Consider the following 18859-nt stretch of genomic DNA (forward strand, 5'->3'; position numbering starts at 1 on the left):
GATCATTAAAATATATTCAAATGTCTAGACAAGTGAGACCCAAACTGTGGGATTGCTTCCCAGGGCAGAACATTGGGAAGGTGTTGGTACAATGTACGCTCATAAGTAGGGATGTAGCGAACCGCCGTTTTGGTGTTCGCGAACACCGGCAAAAAATGCGAACGGTTCGCGAACCGTTCGCGAGCTTCGAACACCCGCAAAATCGTTCGATTCGAACGTTCGAAGGATTTTTCGTTCGATTCGAACGTTTGAAGGATTTTCATCGTTCGATCGAAGGATTTTCATTTGAATCGAACGGTCGAGGGATTTTAATCGTTCGAACGAATGGAAATCGTTCGATTTTAGCGGTCGAATGGTCGCGAACTCAAATTGCGAACGTTCCCAAACGTTCGCGAACATTAGGCGGACGCGAACGGTCGAAGTTCGCGCGAACAAGTTCGCAGGCGAACTGTTCGCTACATCCCTACTCATTAGGCCAGATGGTGTTTTGCCGCCTTTAGGGTGTAGTGTTTGCTTTGTTAGAAACTCTTGGAAGCCCTTGTTGAAAGGTCAACTGGAGTTAGTCTTAAGGCAAACACTGCAGATGCATCAATGTTTATAATTTGGGGGACATTTTAGATAACCAGGTACTTCTTCCCTTGGTCTGGATCCAGTGTGAGGTGCAAACCACACTTTGCCTCATGTGTCTCAAAGGACCATTTGTTTTTATGAGCTAACGGCCAGATTTTGGACCTCAAGTTAGAGCCCTGCATGGGTCTATTTTCTGATACCCATAGCCGAAACATACCCACTACCTATGACAGCAACCGAGACCCACAAACTCAATTTTCCCCCACTGATCCGCTACCCGACCCGCAATAGGCCAATTACCCTTCTGACCCAGGGAGTACACGAAACACAAAAAAATTAACAAACTGGCAGATCCACAAGGAAGACTTAGAGGGATCAAGCCCACATTTTTGTCGGGTACCCAGCCGATTGCTTGCGGACTTACTCCACGGGCAGAGAATCAGGGTCTTTTTGCCTGAAACCCCACTGCTTTGCAGGTATTCCACAGGAGTGCAGGACTCTACAAGTCAAGTAGGACTTTTGACCAAATAAGTCTGGAAACCACTGCTTCAGACTGGCCAATTTCAAGGGTCTAGAGCATCAATAGTTCTTGGGTTGGAACATATCTCAACATGAAATTATATTGGTCCAAATGCATCTATTTTTCCTTCATCTTACTGATGAATTTTCTAGAAAATGTTTCCAATATTTTGTTTTGAAACGCTCTCCGCTTCCCTTCCCACGTGTATCAGCATCTTTTTTTATGTACAGACTACAAATAAAATCCTTTAAATACACCTTAGTAGGGACAAGAGGAACGGAAGAGATTTCACCACCATCTGTAGCCTGACGCTTCCAGTCCCACTTTGCTCTGAACAAGAAGGGCCGCAATCTAATGCCTCATATCTGATATCGGAATATGTCTTGTGGGAAGCTCTATGGAAGCTGCACAGAGACTTGTGTAATTGTTTCCGCTGATGGAAGTCTTTGTTTTACAGTCACATACTGCAGTGCAGAAGTGGCATCTTGTTTACCCAAGAGCTCGCCGTTAGTAATAAGCCCATAAGATTTGATTTAAGACATCAAGTGGCCAGAATGGTTTGTGGTTTGGCACTATTAAGGTTTGTTTAGAAAGAAATGATTGCTGTTTATGGGCCACTCTGCTTGATCACTGTAATCAAAACAATTCAAGGAAACAAACTCTAATCACAATTATTTAGTCTGATTTCATTTTAAAGGGCGTTGTTCACCTTCAAACGAACTTTTAGTATGGCGTAGAGAATGATATCCGAAGATCATTTGCAAATGGTTTTCATTTTTTTACCATTTGTGTTTTTTTTTATTCAGCAGCTCTCTAGTATTTCAGCAATCTGTTACTAGGATCCAAATGACCCTAGCAACCATGCATTGATTTGAATAGAGACTGGAGACTGGGATATGAATCGGAGAGGCCTGAACAGAAATAGGAGTAATAATAATAATAATAATAAAAGTACCGATGATAATGGCTTTACAGAGCATTTGCTTTCAGATGGGGTCAGTGACCCCCATCTGTAGGCTGGAAAGATTCAGAAGAAGAAGTAGACAAATAATTAAAAAAAATAAGTTGAATTGAAAAGTTGCTTAGAATAATTAAGGTCAATTGAAAAGTTGCTCAGAATTAGTAATTCTACAACACACTAAAAGATAACTTGATGGTGAACCACCTCTTGAAGGAGAATAGGTTATTTATAAGTATGGCTTCTAAGAGTCATTTTACCTTAAGTGGCTCTTAGGCAGCTTATTGCTTTATTATATGTGGGGCATGGGTTGTCTTTGGCGAGTCTTGTAGTCATGTGGGGCCCATAGGGCCCAGGTGCTGAGACCTCAATCTGAGATCTTGGACTAGGAGTAGGCATCGTCTAGATGTTATTATTCAACAAGGATCCTGGCAATTGTATCTGATTTGTGGCAGCACAACTGGAGCAATGAAAAATTACTGAATAGGAAGGGAAGTTCTATTGTCTCCATGTGCAACACCAGATTTTACTGTCTATAAGCGCCCGACCTCTTGGTGTTTGTGACCAGGCCTGGAGTCAATGTAGGTTCTCTCCTATCAACTCTACAAACATCAGCCTGTTCAGTAATCAGAGGAGATAACACTGACAGACTGTGTATAACACAAATTACCCCAGTGTGTCAACGGAACTGTAAAAGTGAAGGTCAGCGTGAAACTCATTATATTGTCTCAGTCAGTGCGGGTGTCAGTCTCCAGCTGTGAACTACATTAACATCTTCTGGGATACGGGGAATGCAAATAGAGCGGGATATGATGTTTCTTTTCCACCATACATTGCAAAACAAATTTGAGATTGGGCAAGGGAATTTTATGGTTTTATCATTTGGGGTAGGACCCTAATACAGGTCCATCCTGCTTTTAAGGTTGGGTCAATTTTTACAAAAGTGGAAAGGTGCAGCAAGTTAGATAAAGACAAAGCTAGTGCAGAAAGGTATAAAGTAGGAGGTAGATGATTGGACTGTGCGGCTGCACCAGAAATGGGGTCAAAACAGAAGGAGAGGAACACTAAGGGTGAGATTTGGAAAATACAATATACTGTTAAACCCAAGGTAGAGGAACAGGGTGAAAGACAAAGAAGATGTGAACCACAGCAGGAAAAGGTTGGTATCGAAAGAGCTTGAGGGAAAATGTTGGGTAGGAGAGCAGCACTGGTAGTGGAATAAGGTCCAAGGTTGTAAGGAATCAAGGTTGTAAGGCAGTAAAAATGAAATTGGTGGAACAAGGAGATAAAGGACCAGGCAAGGCACACTCAGGTGGATCAGCAAGATATAGATGTTGGAACAAGCTAGCTAACAAATTAGCAACACACACTGGGTAGAGGCTCAAGTATAAGAATGAAGGTAGTGGAACCAGGGTAAGGGACAATAAAGTTACAGGAACATGGTACCGTAATTTACAGCAGGTCACAAAAACATTGATTTTTGTGAAACTTTATAGGCTACTGGCATGAGCCATGAGGAAAATGGTTGAGCTGCCCAGCCAATAGATGGTGTTCTTGAAGCAGAGCAACTGAGGTTGGAAGCAGTTATATTTCACAGACCCAGGTGATATTCACAAACCTGCAGCGGAGAACAAAAGAGTGAAAAGTACAGAAGAAAAAAAGGGTGAAACGTAAAAAGCTGATGAGAAATGAAAGAGATGGCAAATAAGTGGAGGAGAATAAGAATGCATCAAAAATAATTGAAGGAGTAACTGACTGTAAAGATTAGATAAGGAGAGAAGAGGGTGGGACAGAGATGTCAACTAACCCCATGTCATTAGGACGGTCAAGTCAAAGACTGATCTAAACCTACAGTAATTCCTCTTAATTCTAAGTGGTAACATGAAATAAGTTATGAGAAATACCCAGCGTGGATCATTATCACCCTACGACATGAGGTTAGTTGTCATCTTCATGGGAGACACGTATAGGAGAGAAAAGAATGAGAAAAAAGAGCCAGAAGGGAGGACAAAGGCCAAGGGAGAAGCAAGAAAAAAGGTAGAGGATCTGGAAGCATACTGAGTACAGCTTTTTTATACAGGATTAATGATGGACGAATAAATTCACCAGACATGAATTCGCCACTGATGAAAAATCCTCCAAAAAATTGACATGCATCAAAATTATTCGGACGTCCATTGACTTTAATGCATTTGGACCAAATAGTTGCACGTATAAAAAAATTGTCGCGCGCGTCAAGATTATTTTGACGCTCATTGACTTTTTCGCCGTTTTGCGAATTTTGCGGTAAATTCACAAATATTTTGCCACAGATTTGCCCATCGCTACATAGGATGAATGAAGCCATTATAGATGTTGGGTTTAATAGGGTCCCCTGGTTGGAAGATCTATGCACTCCCTTCCCATGACTGCTATTTATGATTATGTCCTGACTGGTCACCTATAGCCGTCATTTAACCAATGGCTAGAGCTAAAAGCAGCATTTTTGTTCTATTTCTGAGTGAGTTATTGGCGCAGTCGGCAGGATAGAATTTATTCCACTGAGCTCTGATGGATCACACATACCCAGTCTGCCCAGCCGCTGCTGCTTATTGTGATAATCAGTTTAATTTATAGTTTACGAGTCTCAAGGCATCTTTCCCTACTTAAGGCTCCCTCCTGCTTTAATCCTTAAGTGGACACTTAGCTGTTTTCGGCAGAAGGCTCCATGTTGTGTCCGCTATAATCTGCCCAAGGCAGAAAGAGGAAAAATATACCTTTTTGTATCAGTAACATTGGTTTTCCATTATTTTTCTTAAAGCAGGAAATAAATTTACATCTCCGGTTAGTTAATGGCCAGGCTATTCTCCTCTTGCCAACGGCCAATTTCCAGATTAATATTTCCCCTTACATGGGGATATAGAAAAACATTCAGGATAAGAACTATCCATTTGCTTCCCTGGGTTTCTAAACAATTAATGCGGCTGAAATCCAGGCTGCAGTAGACGAGAAAATGACAGATTGCTTGGCCGGGGGTTGGTCTCACTCGCTGATAGAATTCATATTGATAAAGAGTGCTGCATCGTGCATGTGTGAGCTGACTGCAGCCACTGAGAAATTCGCCTGGTTAAAATAAACATAGAGATGGGGAAATCGGTCCCAGGGTGATGGGATGATGTGTTGCAGGAACAGCAGAATTCCTGTTTGTGGGAATGAATTTGGATCCACTATGGTTTCTGGAACCAGTGTCAGATTGGGGAAAGGTGATGAGGAACCCTAGGACTCTCCTTTCTGTTCCAATTTTTATGAGAATAAAATAATACGAGAACTTATACTCTTTCAACCTTCCTCCTGTGTATATCTGATCTCTTCTTCATTTCTACTCTGAAACCCTTTCCAACCTCTTTCTTCTTCTCTCTGAGTCTCAGACTCTCTCCTTCCCCTTGCTTTTCAATCATTCTTTGACTCAATCCTGCCCCATTCACTCTCTTTTACCTTCAATGGGGTAGATTCACTAACAGGCGAATCTGTCGCCTGGCAATAGAGTGCGAAAGCTATTGACGGTCTCTTTCGCTAGCGAATTGATGCCTGTTAGTGAATTGGCGATGTCCCTGGTGGTGAATTGTCGCTAGCGTTAGCCACTTCGTCCTTTAGTGAATCTGCCCCAATATCTCTTTCCCCTTTCTTAGGAGAAAACCGGCATTTAAAGAACAAAGCCCCATGAAGTTTGGCACCATGCAATATTGGAAACTGCCAAGTAAGTTATAGGGGTGGGAGGGTTAGCTTGCTCAATAGTGCTAACTGGTTATCTACTGGTGACATTGAGAGATTCAGCACTTAAATTCCAGCATCAGAAGAGAGTCAAGGCAACATAACTTAGGTCAACTGGCTGGGTAGACTGAAGGCCTGGTAACATACCATACCTGGAAGTATTGCTGGCTCAAGTACAAGTACTCATTGGCTTTACAGGAGTAGACTATAGCAGGGGTCCGCAACGTTTTTTGGGCCGTGAACTTGTGCCAAAAATGTTTTTTTGTGAGGACCAGGGTCGGGAATGGGGTCGGGGCCGGGGTCGGCAGTAAATGTGGATGTGCCAGCCTCCAATTTTGGCGCACCAGTGTCCGATTTGGGGAACGCAGGTGCCAATTTGGCGTGCCTCGTTTTTGCACACTGAGCTCGGTGGCCCAGTGCAGGAGTGTCCGTGCCCGCTTTTGGGCTGCAGCCCAGTGGTTAGGGTCCCCTTGACTTTAGGCCCAGTATGTGCATTCCACTCTAGCCCTTTTAAAAGTGCCAAGTATTTCCCTTGTTCCCTTGTTTATTGCCTATAAGGAACTGAAGATCCCCATAGTTGGTGAACAAAGAGGCTAGGAAATGGGTTGCTTGGGCCATGTTTTCTAAACCACAATCATAATGGCTCCTCCAATGGTGCATGAAGGGGTCTTTTAGGCATTTAACACAGTGCTCAAATCACCTGAATGTTTCCATTATCTTTAGAGGCTTATGGTGGTAAAAGATGTTACAATTACGATCTTTCCTTTTACCAGAAAGATCATTTGTTTGCATTGCAATACTAACTGAAATGAATAGTCAGATATACAGGTAGAAACAATAGACCTCTATCTGATATTTATATATCTGATATATATATATATCTGATATTTTGATCGGGTGCACCCAATCAAAATTTTCCAGCCAGCCCGATTGACGAGTAGGCCGATCCCCAAGTCTTCTGCTGATATTGGTCGTCTTGTCTCCGTCTAGTGTTCTCTACATCGAGAACACTAGGGGGCTGATTCACTAACTTCAAGTGAAGGATTCGAAGTAAAAAAAACTTCGAATTTCAAAGTGTTTTTTGGGCTACTTCAACCATCGAATGGGCTACTTGACCTTCGACTACGACTTCGACTTCGAAATCGAAGGATTCAAACTAAAAATCGTTAAACTATTCGACCATTCGATAATCGAAGTACTGTCTCTTTAAAAAAAAACTTCGACCCCCTAGTTCGCCATCTAAAACCTACCGAACTCAATGTTAGCCTATGGGGAAGGTCCCCATAGGCTTTCCTAAGTTTTTTTTTGATCGAAGGATATTCCTTCGATCGTTGGATTAAAATCCTTTGAATCGAACGATTCGAAGGATTTAATCCAACGATCGAAAGGAATAATCCTTTGATCGTTCGATCGTACTATCTGCGCTAAATCCTTCAACTTCGATATTCGAAGTCGAAGGATTTTAATTCCCAGTCGAATATCGAGGGTTAATTAACCCTCGATATTCGACCCTTAGTGAATCGGCCCCATGATCTTTTTTAAGGTGGGTTGTGGCGGATCTAGAAACAATGGAAGCTTAGACAAGGCTGAACCTAAATGCTGAATTAGCACCAGTATCATTTATGTTAGAGAAAACAAAGCAATGCAGGTACTTTCTCCATTTAATATGCAAGCTAACCTTTATCTTTAAAAGTTGTAACTTTACTAAACAAAGTCAGTGTTCTCTCTGCCGTCTGGAACACGATTAGCCCGAGAGCCTGACAACAGGATTATAAATCAGCCTTCACTAGCGCTGTAACCCTCCCACTCTCCATCCGACGGAGCCTCTCTTCCCGCATTGCGTTTTCCCTTCTAATATGCCTTATTTAAGCGCTAAACAACTTTATGCAAATCCCCGTACTTCCAATTAAAAGAGACCAATGAATTTTCGACTGCATCATTTCCAGTGAAAAACAGTTAATTGCTGACAAGACAAATCCCAATCTGAACCCAATTACAGAAGTTTGATTAAGATTTCCGAGTAATCGCTCCTTCCAATATAAGAGGAAAAAGTGTTTATTTTAAAAGTAATTTTATTTTTCTCATTACAAACACAAGACAAGGGTTATTAGTATTTATATAAATATATATATATAGTATTTATAGCATGTTATAATGAGTTGGAACAGAACAACTTTAATTAACTGCTCTAAGACCTAAGGAGATTAGAAAACATTTACCCTACTAAGACAGGCAGGGTGAACAGAGTCTCAGAATCAACCTCATTATATTATATAGGTAAGGATATTAGAAGTCACTGAGGAGTTGTTCTGTGACCATATAAAGGCACAAGGCTGCAGGCTGAGTTATACAGGGAACTCTGAGTATCACTCATGTATTATAAGGGATAATATACCCCCTACTGTAAATGATAAGGATATTAGAAGTCACTGAGGGGTTGTTCTGTGACCATATAAAGGCACAAGGCTGCAGGCTGAGTTATACAGGGAACTCTGAGTATCACTCATGTATTATAAGGGATAATGTACCCCCTACTGTAAATGATAAGGATATTAGAAGTCACTGAGGAGTTGTTCTGTGACCATATAAAGGCACAAGGCTGCAGGCTGAGTTATACAGGGAACTCTGAGTATCACTCATGTATTATAAGGGATAATGTACCCCCTACTGTAAATGATAAGGATATTAGAAGTCACTGAGGAGTTGTTCTGTGACCATATAAAGGCACAAGGCTGCAGGCTGAGTTATACAGGGAACTCTGAGTATCACTCATGTATTATAAGGGATAATGTACCCCCTACTGTAAATGATAAGGATATTAGAAGTCACTGAGGAGTTGTTCTGTGACCATATAAAGGCACAAGGCTGCAGGCTGAGTTATACAGGGAACTCTGAGTATCACTCATGTATTATAAGGGATAACGTACCCCCCACTGTAAATGATAAGGATATTAGAAGTCACTGAGGGGTTGTTCTGTGACCATATAAAGGCACAAGGCTGCAGGCTGAGTTATACAGGGAACTCTGAGTATCACTCATGTATTATAAGGGATAATGTACCCCCTACTGTAAATGATAAGGATATTAGAAGTCACTGAGGGGTTGTTCTGTGACCATATAAAGGCACAAGGCTGCAGGCTGAGTTATACAGAGAACTCTGAGTATCACTCATGTATTATAAGGGATAATGTACCCCCTACTGTAAATGATAAGGATATTAGAAGTCACTGAGGGGTTGTTCTGTGACCATATAAAGGCACAAGGCTGCAGGCTGAGTTATACAGGGAACTGTGAGTATCACTCATGTATTATAAGGGATAATTTACCCCCTACTCTAAATGATAAGGATATTAGAAGTCACTGAGGGGTTGTTCTGTGACCATATAAAGGCACAAGGCTGCAGGCTGAGTTATACAGGGAACTCTGAGTATCACTTATGTATTATAAGGGATAATGTACCCCCTACTGTAAATGATAAGGATATTAGAAGTCACTGAGGGGTTCTGTGACCATATAAAGGCACAAGGCTGCAGGCTGAGTTATACAGGGAACTCTGAGTATCACTCATGTATTATAAGGGATAATGTACCCCCTACTGTAAATGATAAGGATATTAGAAGTCACTGAGGGGTTGTTCTGTGACCATATAAAGACACAAGGCTGCAGGCTGAGTTATACAGGGAACTCTGAGTATCACTCATGTATAATAAAGGATAATGTACCCCCTACTGTAAATGATAAGGATATTAGAAGTCACTGAGGGGTTTTTGACCATATAAAGGCACAAGGCTTCTGATAATGGGTAGAAATGGCAGTAAAACGATTTTCAAAACATTCAAATTGCTCAAATTTAAGAAATTTGAGAAAAACAAGTGGGAGGAGCCAGTAACGTAACTGGATGGGGGCGGGCCCTGGTGCGGGACGTGCAGCCGGGCCCCGCCCCCCTCCGTACCAATTTATCTGCCCCAAAATCGCCGGGGGGCCCTGGCCCAATTGCACCCCCTGCTCCCCCGGTAGTTCCGCCACTCGGAGGAGCAGAAGCTTAGAATGTAATGACTGACATATAATATTGAGCTCAAATTCTATCCATACCCCCTGTATCTGACTTGCTTATAACCTACAAGAGAAGCGGGTGCAACGCAGCCTCATAACAATCACCAGCAACTCAACTCCTATTTGTTTCCTAAAAAAAACAATGAGCTGAGTTCCGTTTCATCGTCCACTGATGTATTTTAAAATGAACCACCGAAAAAAAAGAACATCCCATTCTTTTACATGATAGGAGAGAACATTCCATAAATGAATACAAATAGGTTTTTTTTTTGGCAGCCAGACCCTGATGTGCTGTGAAGCCACGGGGAGTGGGCACCCAAGCAAGAAGCAATATGCCCAAACAAGTGGAAACGGGCCACCTGTGTGTGAGAGCAGATTGCTGGGCTTCTGAGAAACCTACTGTATAATGTGGCTTTTCATTACTGGAACTCAAGCAGATCATTAATTCACTCGACTGGAGATGCCGATACCTATCTGATTAAATTGCCTTCACCAGGCTCTTCTGCGTTGCTTATTAAGATGTTGGGAGTCGTATCTAAACTCCTGACAAACCTGGCGCTTTTATTTCACCGTCCTCGCACTTTTCTACCTGGTTCTTTGATGAGGTCCTGTATAGTGACGGGCGAATCTGAGCCGAAAAATTAGCGAAACGCATTGAAGTCAATGGGCGTCAAAATAATTGATGCACGACTATTTTGTCCAAATGCATTGAAGTCAATGGGCGTCTGAATAATTTAACGCGCGAGAATTTTATGTGTGCGACTATTCTGTAGTGCGGGATTTTTTTTTTTTGTCAATGGGGCTTTTTCGCCCGTGAATTTTCGACGGCAAAACACAGAAATTCGTGCCTGCCGTATTTATTCGCCCATCACTAGTGCTGTAGGTTTGGCAGCCCAAGCAGGAGAAGCTGCCGATAATCCCTTAGCCTTTGGCTCCACAATGAGCCATTGAATTGAGCAGAGAAGCGTCAGGAAATACATAGGAATGGCAGACAGAAGCTCTATGGCAGAGGATGATGGGAAAGGTTGAGTTGGCTAAATGAATAGCTGCTAATAGGGTCAAACTGGGATGATAAGGCCACTCCCTTTAATGCCCAGCTATTTCTATAAACTGCCCAACCCCTACCCCCTTTTTTCGCAACCGCTTGCTGGGACTGGCCCGACAAATTTGGCACACTTGGCAAGTATGGCCACTGGATGGACTTGCCTACTCTATAATGTGAGATTCTGTATTCAAAATGACTCTTTAAAGGTGTTGTTCAACTTTAAATGGACTGTTAGTATGATGTAGAGAGGGATATTCTGAGACAATTTGCAATTGGTTTTCATTTTTTATTCTTTGTGGTTTTTGAGTTATTTAGCTTTTTATTCAGCAGCTCTCCAGTTTCAACCATCTAGTTGCTAGGGTCCAGAAAGACGAGCAGTGCAATGTAGCGATAACAATACATTTAAAGAGCAATTGTTTTTAATGATGGGGTCAGGGACCCTCATATGAAATAGAAAATGATGGCAAATGATTCAAAAACTATGAACAAGAAAGGCCAATTGAAAAGCTGATCAGAATCAGCCATTCTAAAAAAAAAATCTAGCACTCGCCAAGGGTCCCCCACTATTCCCCCCCACAGGGGCTTCCTGTCACCCGCCCTATCAGCAGCCTGGGGGAGCGCTGGCGGGGATCGGGTCTGGGCCGGCGGGGCCATCTGGATTTTGTTACTGTTAAGGTGGCCATAGACGCAAAGATCTGCTCGTTTGGCGACATCGTACGATAGGATCTGTGTGTCTTTGGCCAGCTTTACAAGTAGGGTTGCCACCTGGCTGGTATTTTACTGGCCTGGTAAAAATGATGGTTGATCCCAATGTTATTAATAGGGAATAAAGATAAATATATAGGAAGGTCAGTGATCCCAATGTTATTAATAGGGAATAAGATAATATATAGGAAGGTCAGTGATCCCAATTATTAAAGGAATAAAGATAATATATAGGAAGGTCAGTGATCCCAATGTTATTAATAGGGAATAAAGATAAATATATAGGAAGGTCAGTGATCCCAATGTTATTAATAGGGAATAAAGATAAATATATAGGAAGGTCAGTGATCCCAATGTATTATAGGATAAGATAAATATAGGAGGTCAGTGATCCCAATGTATTAATAGGGATAAGATAATATATAGGAAGGTCAGTGATCCCAATGTTATTAATAGGGAATAAAGATAAATATATAGGAAGGTCAGTGATCCCAATGTTATTAATAGGGAATAAAGATAAATATATAGGAAGGTCAGTAATCCCAATGTTATTAATAGGGAATAAAGATAAATATATAGGAAGGTCAGTGATCCCAATGTTATTAATAGGGAATAAAGATAAATATATAGGAAGGTCAGTGATCCCAATGTTATTAATAGGGAATAAAGATAAATATATAGGAAGGTCAGTGATCCCAATGTTATTAATAGGGAATAAAGATAAATATATAGGAAGGTCAGTGATCCCAATGTTATTAATAGGGAATAAAGATAAATATATAGGAAGGTCAGTGATCCCAATGTTATTAATAGGGAATAAAGATAAATATATAGGAAGGTCAGTGATCCAATGTTATTAATAGGGAATAAAGATAAATATATAGGAAGGTCAGTGATCCCAATGTTATTAATAGGGAATAAAGATAAATATATAGGAAGGTCAGTGATCCCAATGTTATTAATAGGGAATAAAGATAAATATATAGGAAGTCCAGTGATCCCAATGTTATTAATAGGGAATAAGATAAATATATAGGAAGGTCAGTGATCCCAATGTTATTAATAGGGAATAAAGATAAATATATAGGAAGGTCAGTGATCCCAATGTTATTAATAGGGAATAAAGATAAATATATAGGAAGGTCAGTGATCCCAATGTTATTAATAGGGAATAAAGATAAATATATAGGAAGGTCAGTGATCCCAATGTTATTAATAGGGAATAAAGATAAATATATAGGAAGTCCAGTGATCCCAATGTTATTAATAGGGAATAAAGATAAATATATAGGAAGGTCAGTGATCCCAATGTTATTAATAGGGAATAAAGATAAATATATAGGAAGGTCAGTGATCCCAATGTTATTAATAGGGAATAAAGATAAATATATAGGAAGTCCAGTGATCCCAATGTTATTAATAGGGAATAAAGATAAATATATAGGAAGGCCGGTATTTTTTCCAGAAAACGTGGCAACCCTAGTAACAAGGTCCTTCTCTAGGTTCCGGCCAAGGGTTTAGTAAGTCTATAACCAGCCTTGGCCAGTAAAGTGGCTTAATGTGTGTAGAAAGCCAACTGTGGGCACTATGCCAGCTGTAATTAAGCCAGTGAATGGAATTCTGTGCTGTTATGCCAATCACTAAAGCACGTCGCATTTAAATAAAAGGTACTCGTGGGGGGAATGGAAAGGAAACACAGCCGGAGAAGCATTGAGCCAATTCTCTGCTGTGATGTGAATTATAACAAGAACTTGGCATGAGTTGGGGTTGAGAGAGTCACAGGCATCTCAGGAAGGCCGAGACCCAAATTGAAGTGGAAACAGGGGATATCCAGTCAATGATCCTTTTGCATGTTTTATTTTGTGAATGAGAATACAAGTCCCAGCAATGCTGCAACGGAAAAAGCCCTCACATTGCCCATTGCAGTAATAGAAAAAGTACAGATATCTCTTATGTACCGATTGCGAGTACAGAAAGTGTTTTAAAGGGGTTGTTCACCTTTAAATTAACTCTAAGTATGATGTAGAGAGTGAAGAGACAATTTGCAATTGGTTTTAATTTTTTATTATTTGAGGGTTTTTTTGGAGTTATTTAGCTTTTTATTCAGCAGCTCTTCAATTTGCAGAATATAAATATGAGAGGGACTGGATAGAAAGATGAGCAATAAAAAGTAGCAATAACAATACATTTGTAGCCTAAGGGTAGGACTACACGGGCGTTTCTGCGCGATCCGACAAGCTGCGACAAAACGCCTGTGACAAATCGCATGCGACGGAAATAAGCTAAGTGATTGCACGCAGCGCCGCATCCGGTGGTCGCATCGGATCAACGCTGCGACAGCCTTGCCTTATTTTTGTCACATGCAACAATTCGCATGCGTTTTGTCGCAGCACATTGGATCGCGGCAAAATCGATCATGGAGTCCTACCCTTATACTGTGACATTTCTATTCTATGTGTACTGTATATTGTGAGTGGGTCCCTAAGCTCAGTAAGTGACAGCAGCACAGAGCATGTGCAGTGAATCAGCAGAAAAGAAGATGGGGAGCTACTGGGGAATCTTTGGAGACACAGATCTTTACTGCTAAAGGGCTGTGGTTGCCTTGGGCTGGTACAGAAGCCCAGAACATACTGTACTACATTTCTACCTACTTCTTTAGTAAGGCTTTAGTTCTCCTTTAAAACTGTTCCGTTGCCTTCAAGCACTATCTGTGCATATCTGTTCAGCCATTCCAATGAAGCTAAATCCTTTGGATAACAGGAAACATGCCTAAAATAAATACACATGGATGGTAAATTGTGAATTTATTATGATTAAAATAAATGTAATTAGATGTAACCACTCGTGTAGGCACAATAAATCGACTTCTAAACCCATTTTCATCTTTCTCTGAATAACACATTATTTTCTGAAATATTTGTGACAATTAGCGTTACTGTTCCTGTATAGGCTGGAAGCTGCTCGTTTGCAGCAGCGGATAATTGCTCCATTAAGAGGCTTTTTTTTTTGTTCTGTCTGCCACCGGGTGCCCAAATAATTGCACTTTTGGCTAATCTGAGGCTATTGCCATTCACATACCCAGGCAATGAAAAGATTTCAATTATTTTGCTGATGTTCTTGGCTTCTCTGTGCCACAAAGAACCAGCACTCCACATGTTTATTTCCTGCTGCTAATAAATATTATATTACTTGTGTTGTTTAATTCTTTCCAAATTCATATCTCCATCCTGCACTTTTTAGGAAATCTCCCTAATTGTGCTGATGTCTAAAAATGCACCTGAGAGATTAAAGAAACCATAAATCTTCATAAATGCTGCTGGACTACAGCTCCCAGCATAGTCCAACATACTATCAAGAGCAAAGTTGTATTCTAGTATCTGGGAAGGAGAGTTAGACAAGGGCAATTGTGAAGCTTTATAGAAGGTTTATTCCTCCTCGTGAGAAAACTAAGTACTCGTTCTGGTGTCAGCATTTAGTCTTCTGCTCCAGATCATTTTTTATTTGATTCCTCTTCTTCTTCTTGCCACCTTTACCATATATTTTAGATGTTGAGATCACAGACACAATGTAAAATTTGGAGAAGGCATCAAACCAAGACATCAGGTGGGGAGGTAGAAGCAGATAGAAGAACGCCGATGACCAGAAACAGCAATTATTTGGCAAGATGGAAAACTGGTCAAGGGAGGCAGATGTGAAAGGAGACATTTAATGGTGTAGATTAGAAGAAGGTATTGCGTGGAGTGGTAGAAGAAAGCCCCTGGTGGGGTGGTAGAAGGAGGCAGTGTGAAAGATAGTAGAAATCTAGGAGATCTTAGGTAGTGCAGAATCAGAAAGAACCAAAGAGCTCCAGGCAACCAGTGGGGAGGGCTATATCTGGGAGGAGGAACCAGGGAGAGAGAGAGTTCCAGATTTTATCTAGCGTTGACCATCCAAATCCTTTAGATGTGTTAAATGTGAGTGAATATCTTATATGAAGTGCATAGGCATTTACAGTCAACTTGAGTTTGAAATTGAGGGTTGTTATCCATGCAGAAGAGTTTTAGAAGCTAGTTTAAATAGATGGCATCTAGAAATCTATTCTAGCTTTTTCATCTCACAACCCTGTCTTTCTAGCAAAGGCAGTGTTGGACTAGGATGCCAGGGGACCACCAGAAAACCATAGTCCATGGGCCTATTCTCCAAACTTTTTCTCCTCTTCCTCAACTCACTCAACCACTATTCTTCATGTCTCTTTTCTTTCTATTCTATTATTTATTATTCTATCTATTTAGCCTCTCTGTTCCCATACAGAAATAGGTAATGACCATGAAACAGGCCAAATGGTTATTAGCAGGAGGGCCCACCGGGAGTTTTCCTGGTATCCCGGTGGCCCAGTCCAACACTGAGCAAAGGTTGAAAGCAGCAGATACAGGGTGGAAGCTCGTGGCCAGTTATAGAACTGGAGCCACAGGTATACCACTGACATTGATACCTATCCTGGTGGGTATATATGTCCTGCTTGTCTATACATCTAATCCACACAGCTCAAGTTTGCAGACTCCAACCATCCTTGAATACAATACAAATCAATGAAATTGTCTGTGCTAGGATGTCAGGCTTCTTTATACACAATAAAGTCAAGTGATCTTGTGAATAAATAGCTCTTAAATGTATTTACATTAACTCCATAAACATATATACTGTATTAGGATGATTTGTGTTCCCACTTACTGTACACCGTCTGGCTAAGCCAAAAACTGCCTAGGTAGTGCCTATTTTTACATTAGGTTCTTCCAGTTTTTGCACAATGACCTGCTGGATCAAGAAAATGATGGGGTTGAACTTTTGTGAGTAACATGTCTACCATTAGTTCAGGCCCTGGGTTGTGTGATAAAAAGATTGAGATATCGCTGAACTGATATTGTACATTTGCCAAGACAATAGACCTATCATTAAGCACTGTATAATGGCCGTATTCCTTTTCTCCATTAGGTGACCAAGATGCTAGCAGTTGTAGTGATCCTGTTTGCTCTCCTGTGGATGCCATACCGCACTCTGGTGGTTGTGAACTCCTTTATGGACCCTCCATATCTCAACGTATGGTTCGTACTATTCTGCAGACTGTGCATCTACCTTAACAGCGCCATCAATCCCATCATCTACAACCTGATGTCCCAAAAGTTCAGAGCTGCCTTCAAAAACCTGTGCAAGTGTGAGCAGAAGAGGACCGAGAAGGCAGCCAAGTACAACATTCCCGTATATTACAGCGTCATGAAGGACAGTTCCCACGAGAGTCCAGATCATGATGTCACAGTTCAGGAGGATCTCAATGGGTTTCCAACAAAAAAAGTAAACTTCCCACAGAACTGCGTCGATACCACGACAACATACAGTGTGGCGTAGTAACACCCATAATATATATATATTTACTTTGTAATGGATTTGATGAGATTGCAAAGAATGGGTAGTTTTAATCTGATCAGTCAAGATTGCTGGAGTGGAGAAGCTCTCCTGGAGTCATGTGGTGACCACTCAACTATACAAGAACTTAATTTCGTTGTGTTCGGAAGACACCACCAAGCTCCTGAGATAATGTTACGAAAAACTGTAGAGAAGGATCTGAAGATGTTTGGACACTTGCTCCACATCTACTGAGGGTTTTTTTTTCCATTGTGGGGGGGCTTTGATTTTAAAGTGATTATGCCAAACCATGGATTACACCATGGACCACTTGCTTATGTTGTTGTAAGTGTTCTAGAGTCATGCCATTTGTATGATATGGCCTGTACATATGCTTCCTGATGAAATCTAATTTGATGTGGAGTTGTCAGTTCTCCTCAGAAGGATTTCAAGAAGATCATCAAATAGTTGTTTCATAGTTGAGCCTAGGTTTTATTTCCATGGGGTACATGTCGACCAGCAACCCAATAAATGATATTGACTTTGTGTGACGATATATATATAATTGTCTTGTTCTTTTATCACTGATAAACTAAAAAGATGCCACATTACAAGTGCATTGGGGGTTTTATAATCAACTTCATGACTATTGTTATGTCCCAAGGTCATAAAATTATAAATAAACATCTGTTTGTTATAACTACAACCAACTCAGTCTTGAAGTGGCCATATAAAATAGACTTCCCAATGTGTCCACCTCCTGAACCACATTGAGTTTGATATCTCAATATACCCACAAGTGAAGTGTCGTTTTCCATTCCCTAAGGTACAAACATATAATATAACAAGAGACACTTTCAGATTGACCATGTAAAAATTCCATACCCAATGGTTAGACCTCAGAACTGAGGCTCTCTGCCCATGGGTATCCCACCCTATGGTTGTCCTCGTAACTGTCTTCTGAAATCCTATACCCCCTTCCACCATGATATTTATTCTGTTGTATTTATAACTGCACAAATTTCATGACGTTATTCGATTGCTACCTGTTCAATTAAGTAATTAAATGGGGTTGAATGCTAGGACAACGGCTACTGTTGGAAGGATATGGTCCATCAAGAACTGTTAAATCTGTGTTACCTGGAATAGTGAGAAAGATGGGTTTTATCACATTCTTTTCACTCTATTATGTGTTCAAAAACATAAATATATAATAAGCCTAAGTAAAAGCAGTCTTTATTTTTCTCAGTTCAACATATAAATTAAACATCTTTCATCGTTCAGCCTTGAGTGTATTTTGGCAAAGTCTTTAAATTCTAATTCATTGGGCTTGTAATGAAAAAAGGTTTTTTTGCCCATTCTTTTAATCTATCAAAGTTTTGATGTTGCAGTTATTATGCCGTACCAAAACGTCAAACTGTTATTATGGAGTTAGAGAGACATTGAGCCTCCCAGTGACCCCATTGTCTCAGCCTTATAGATAAGGAGGAGTTAATTATACAAGGGGTTTAACTTGGAGGGAGAATTAAATGCCTTCAGTATGAAAAGCACTGGCAACACTGTGCATGATGGCTACCTCAATAATGAAATAAAGGAAGAAACTAGTATGGAGTGCCTACCTCAAGTCTTTTTCACTGTATTTCTAGCACAGTGACCAGACTGTAGAGGTATAAAAAATATAGGTAGAACACCTTATACAGAGAAGCTTTCGTCGTTGGCTTCATTGGGATCATGTTGATGTATTACCCCATGCTATAATACTCATATCTCCCTCTTATTCCTATAACTGCTGAGCCAACAGACTTTATTGCACACACAGGCAGGGGAATCTAGTTTCCAAACTCAGCAAATCATACATTATATCAGTGATCCCCAACCA

General features: G+C 40.7%; 1 protein-coding gene across 1 annotated transcript in view; it reads left to right on the top strand.

Moving 5' to 3' along the window:
- The window catches only part of trhr3.S (thyrotropin-releasing hormone receptor 3 S homeolog), a 28536-nt gene extending 11000 nt beyond the window's left edge, over positions 1-17536 (top strand). Inside the window, exon 2 of the mRNA XM_018237842.2 lies at positions 16573-17536. Coding sequence (XP_018093331.1) covers positions 16573-16983 — 411 coding nt within the window. The 3' untranslated portion in view covers positions 16984-17536. The remainder of the gene's footprint in view (positions 1-16572) is intronic.
- The last annotated feature ends 1323 nt before the right edge of the window (positions 17537-18859 follow it).

This window comes from Xenopus laevis, chromosome 9_10S, assembly GCF_017654675.1.
Source record: "Xenopus laevis strain J_2021 chromosome 9_10S, Xenopus_laevis_v10.1, whole genome shotgun sequence".
Taxonomy (NCBI): Eukaryota; Metazoa; Chordata; class Amphibia; order Anura; family Pipidae; genus Xenopus; species Xenopus laevis.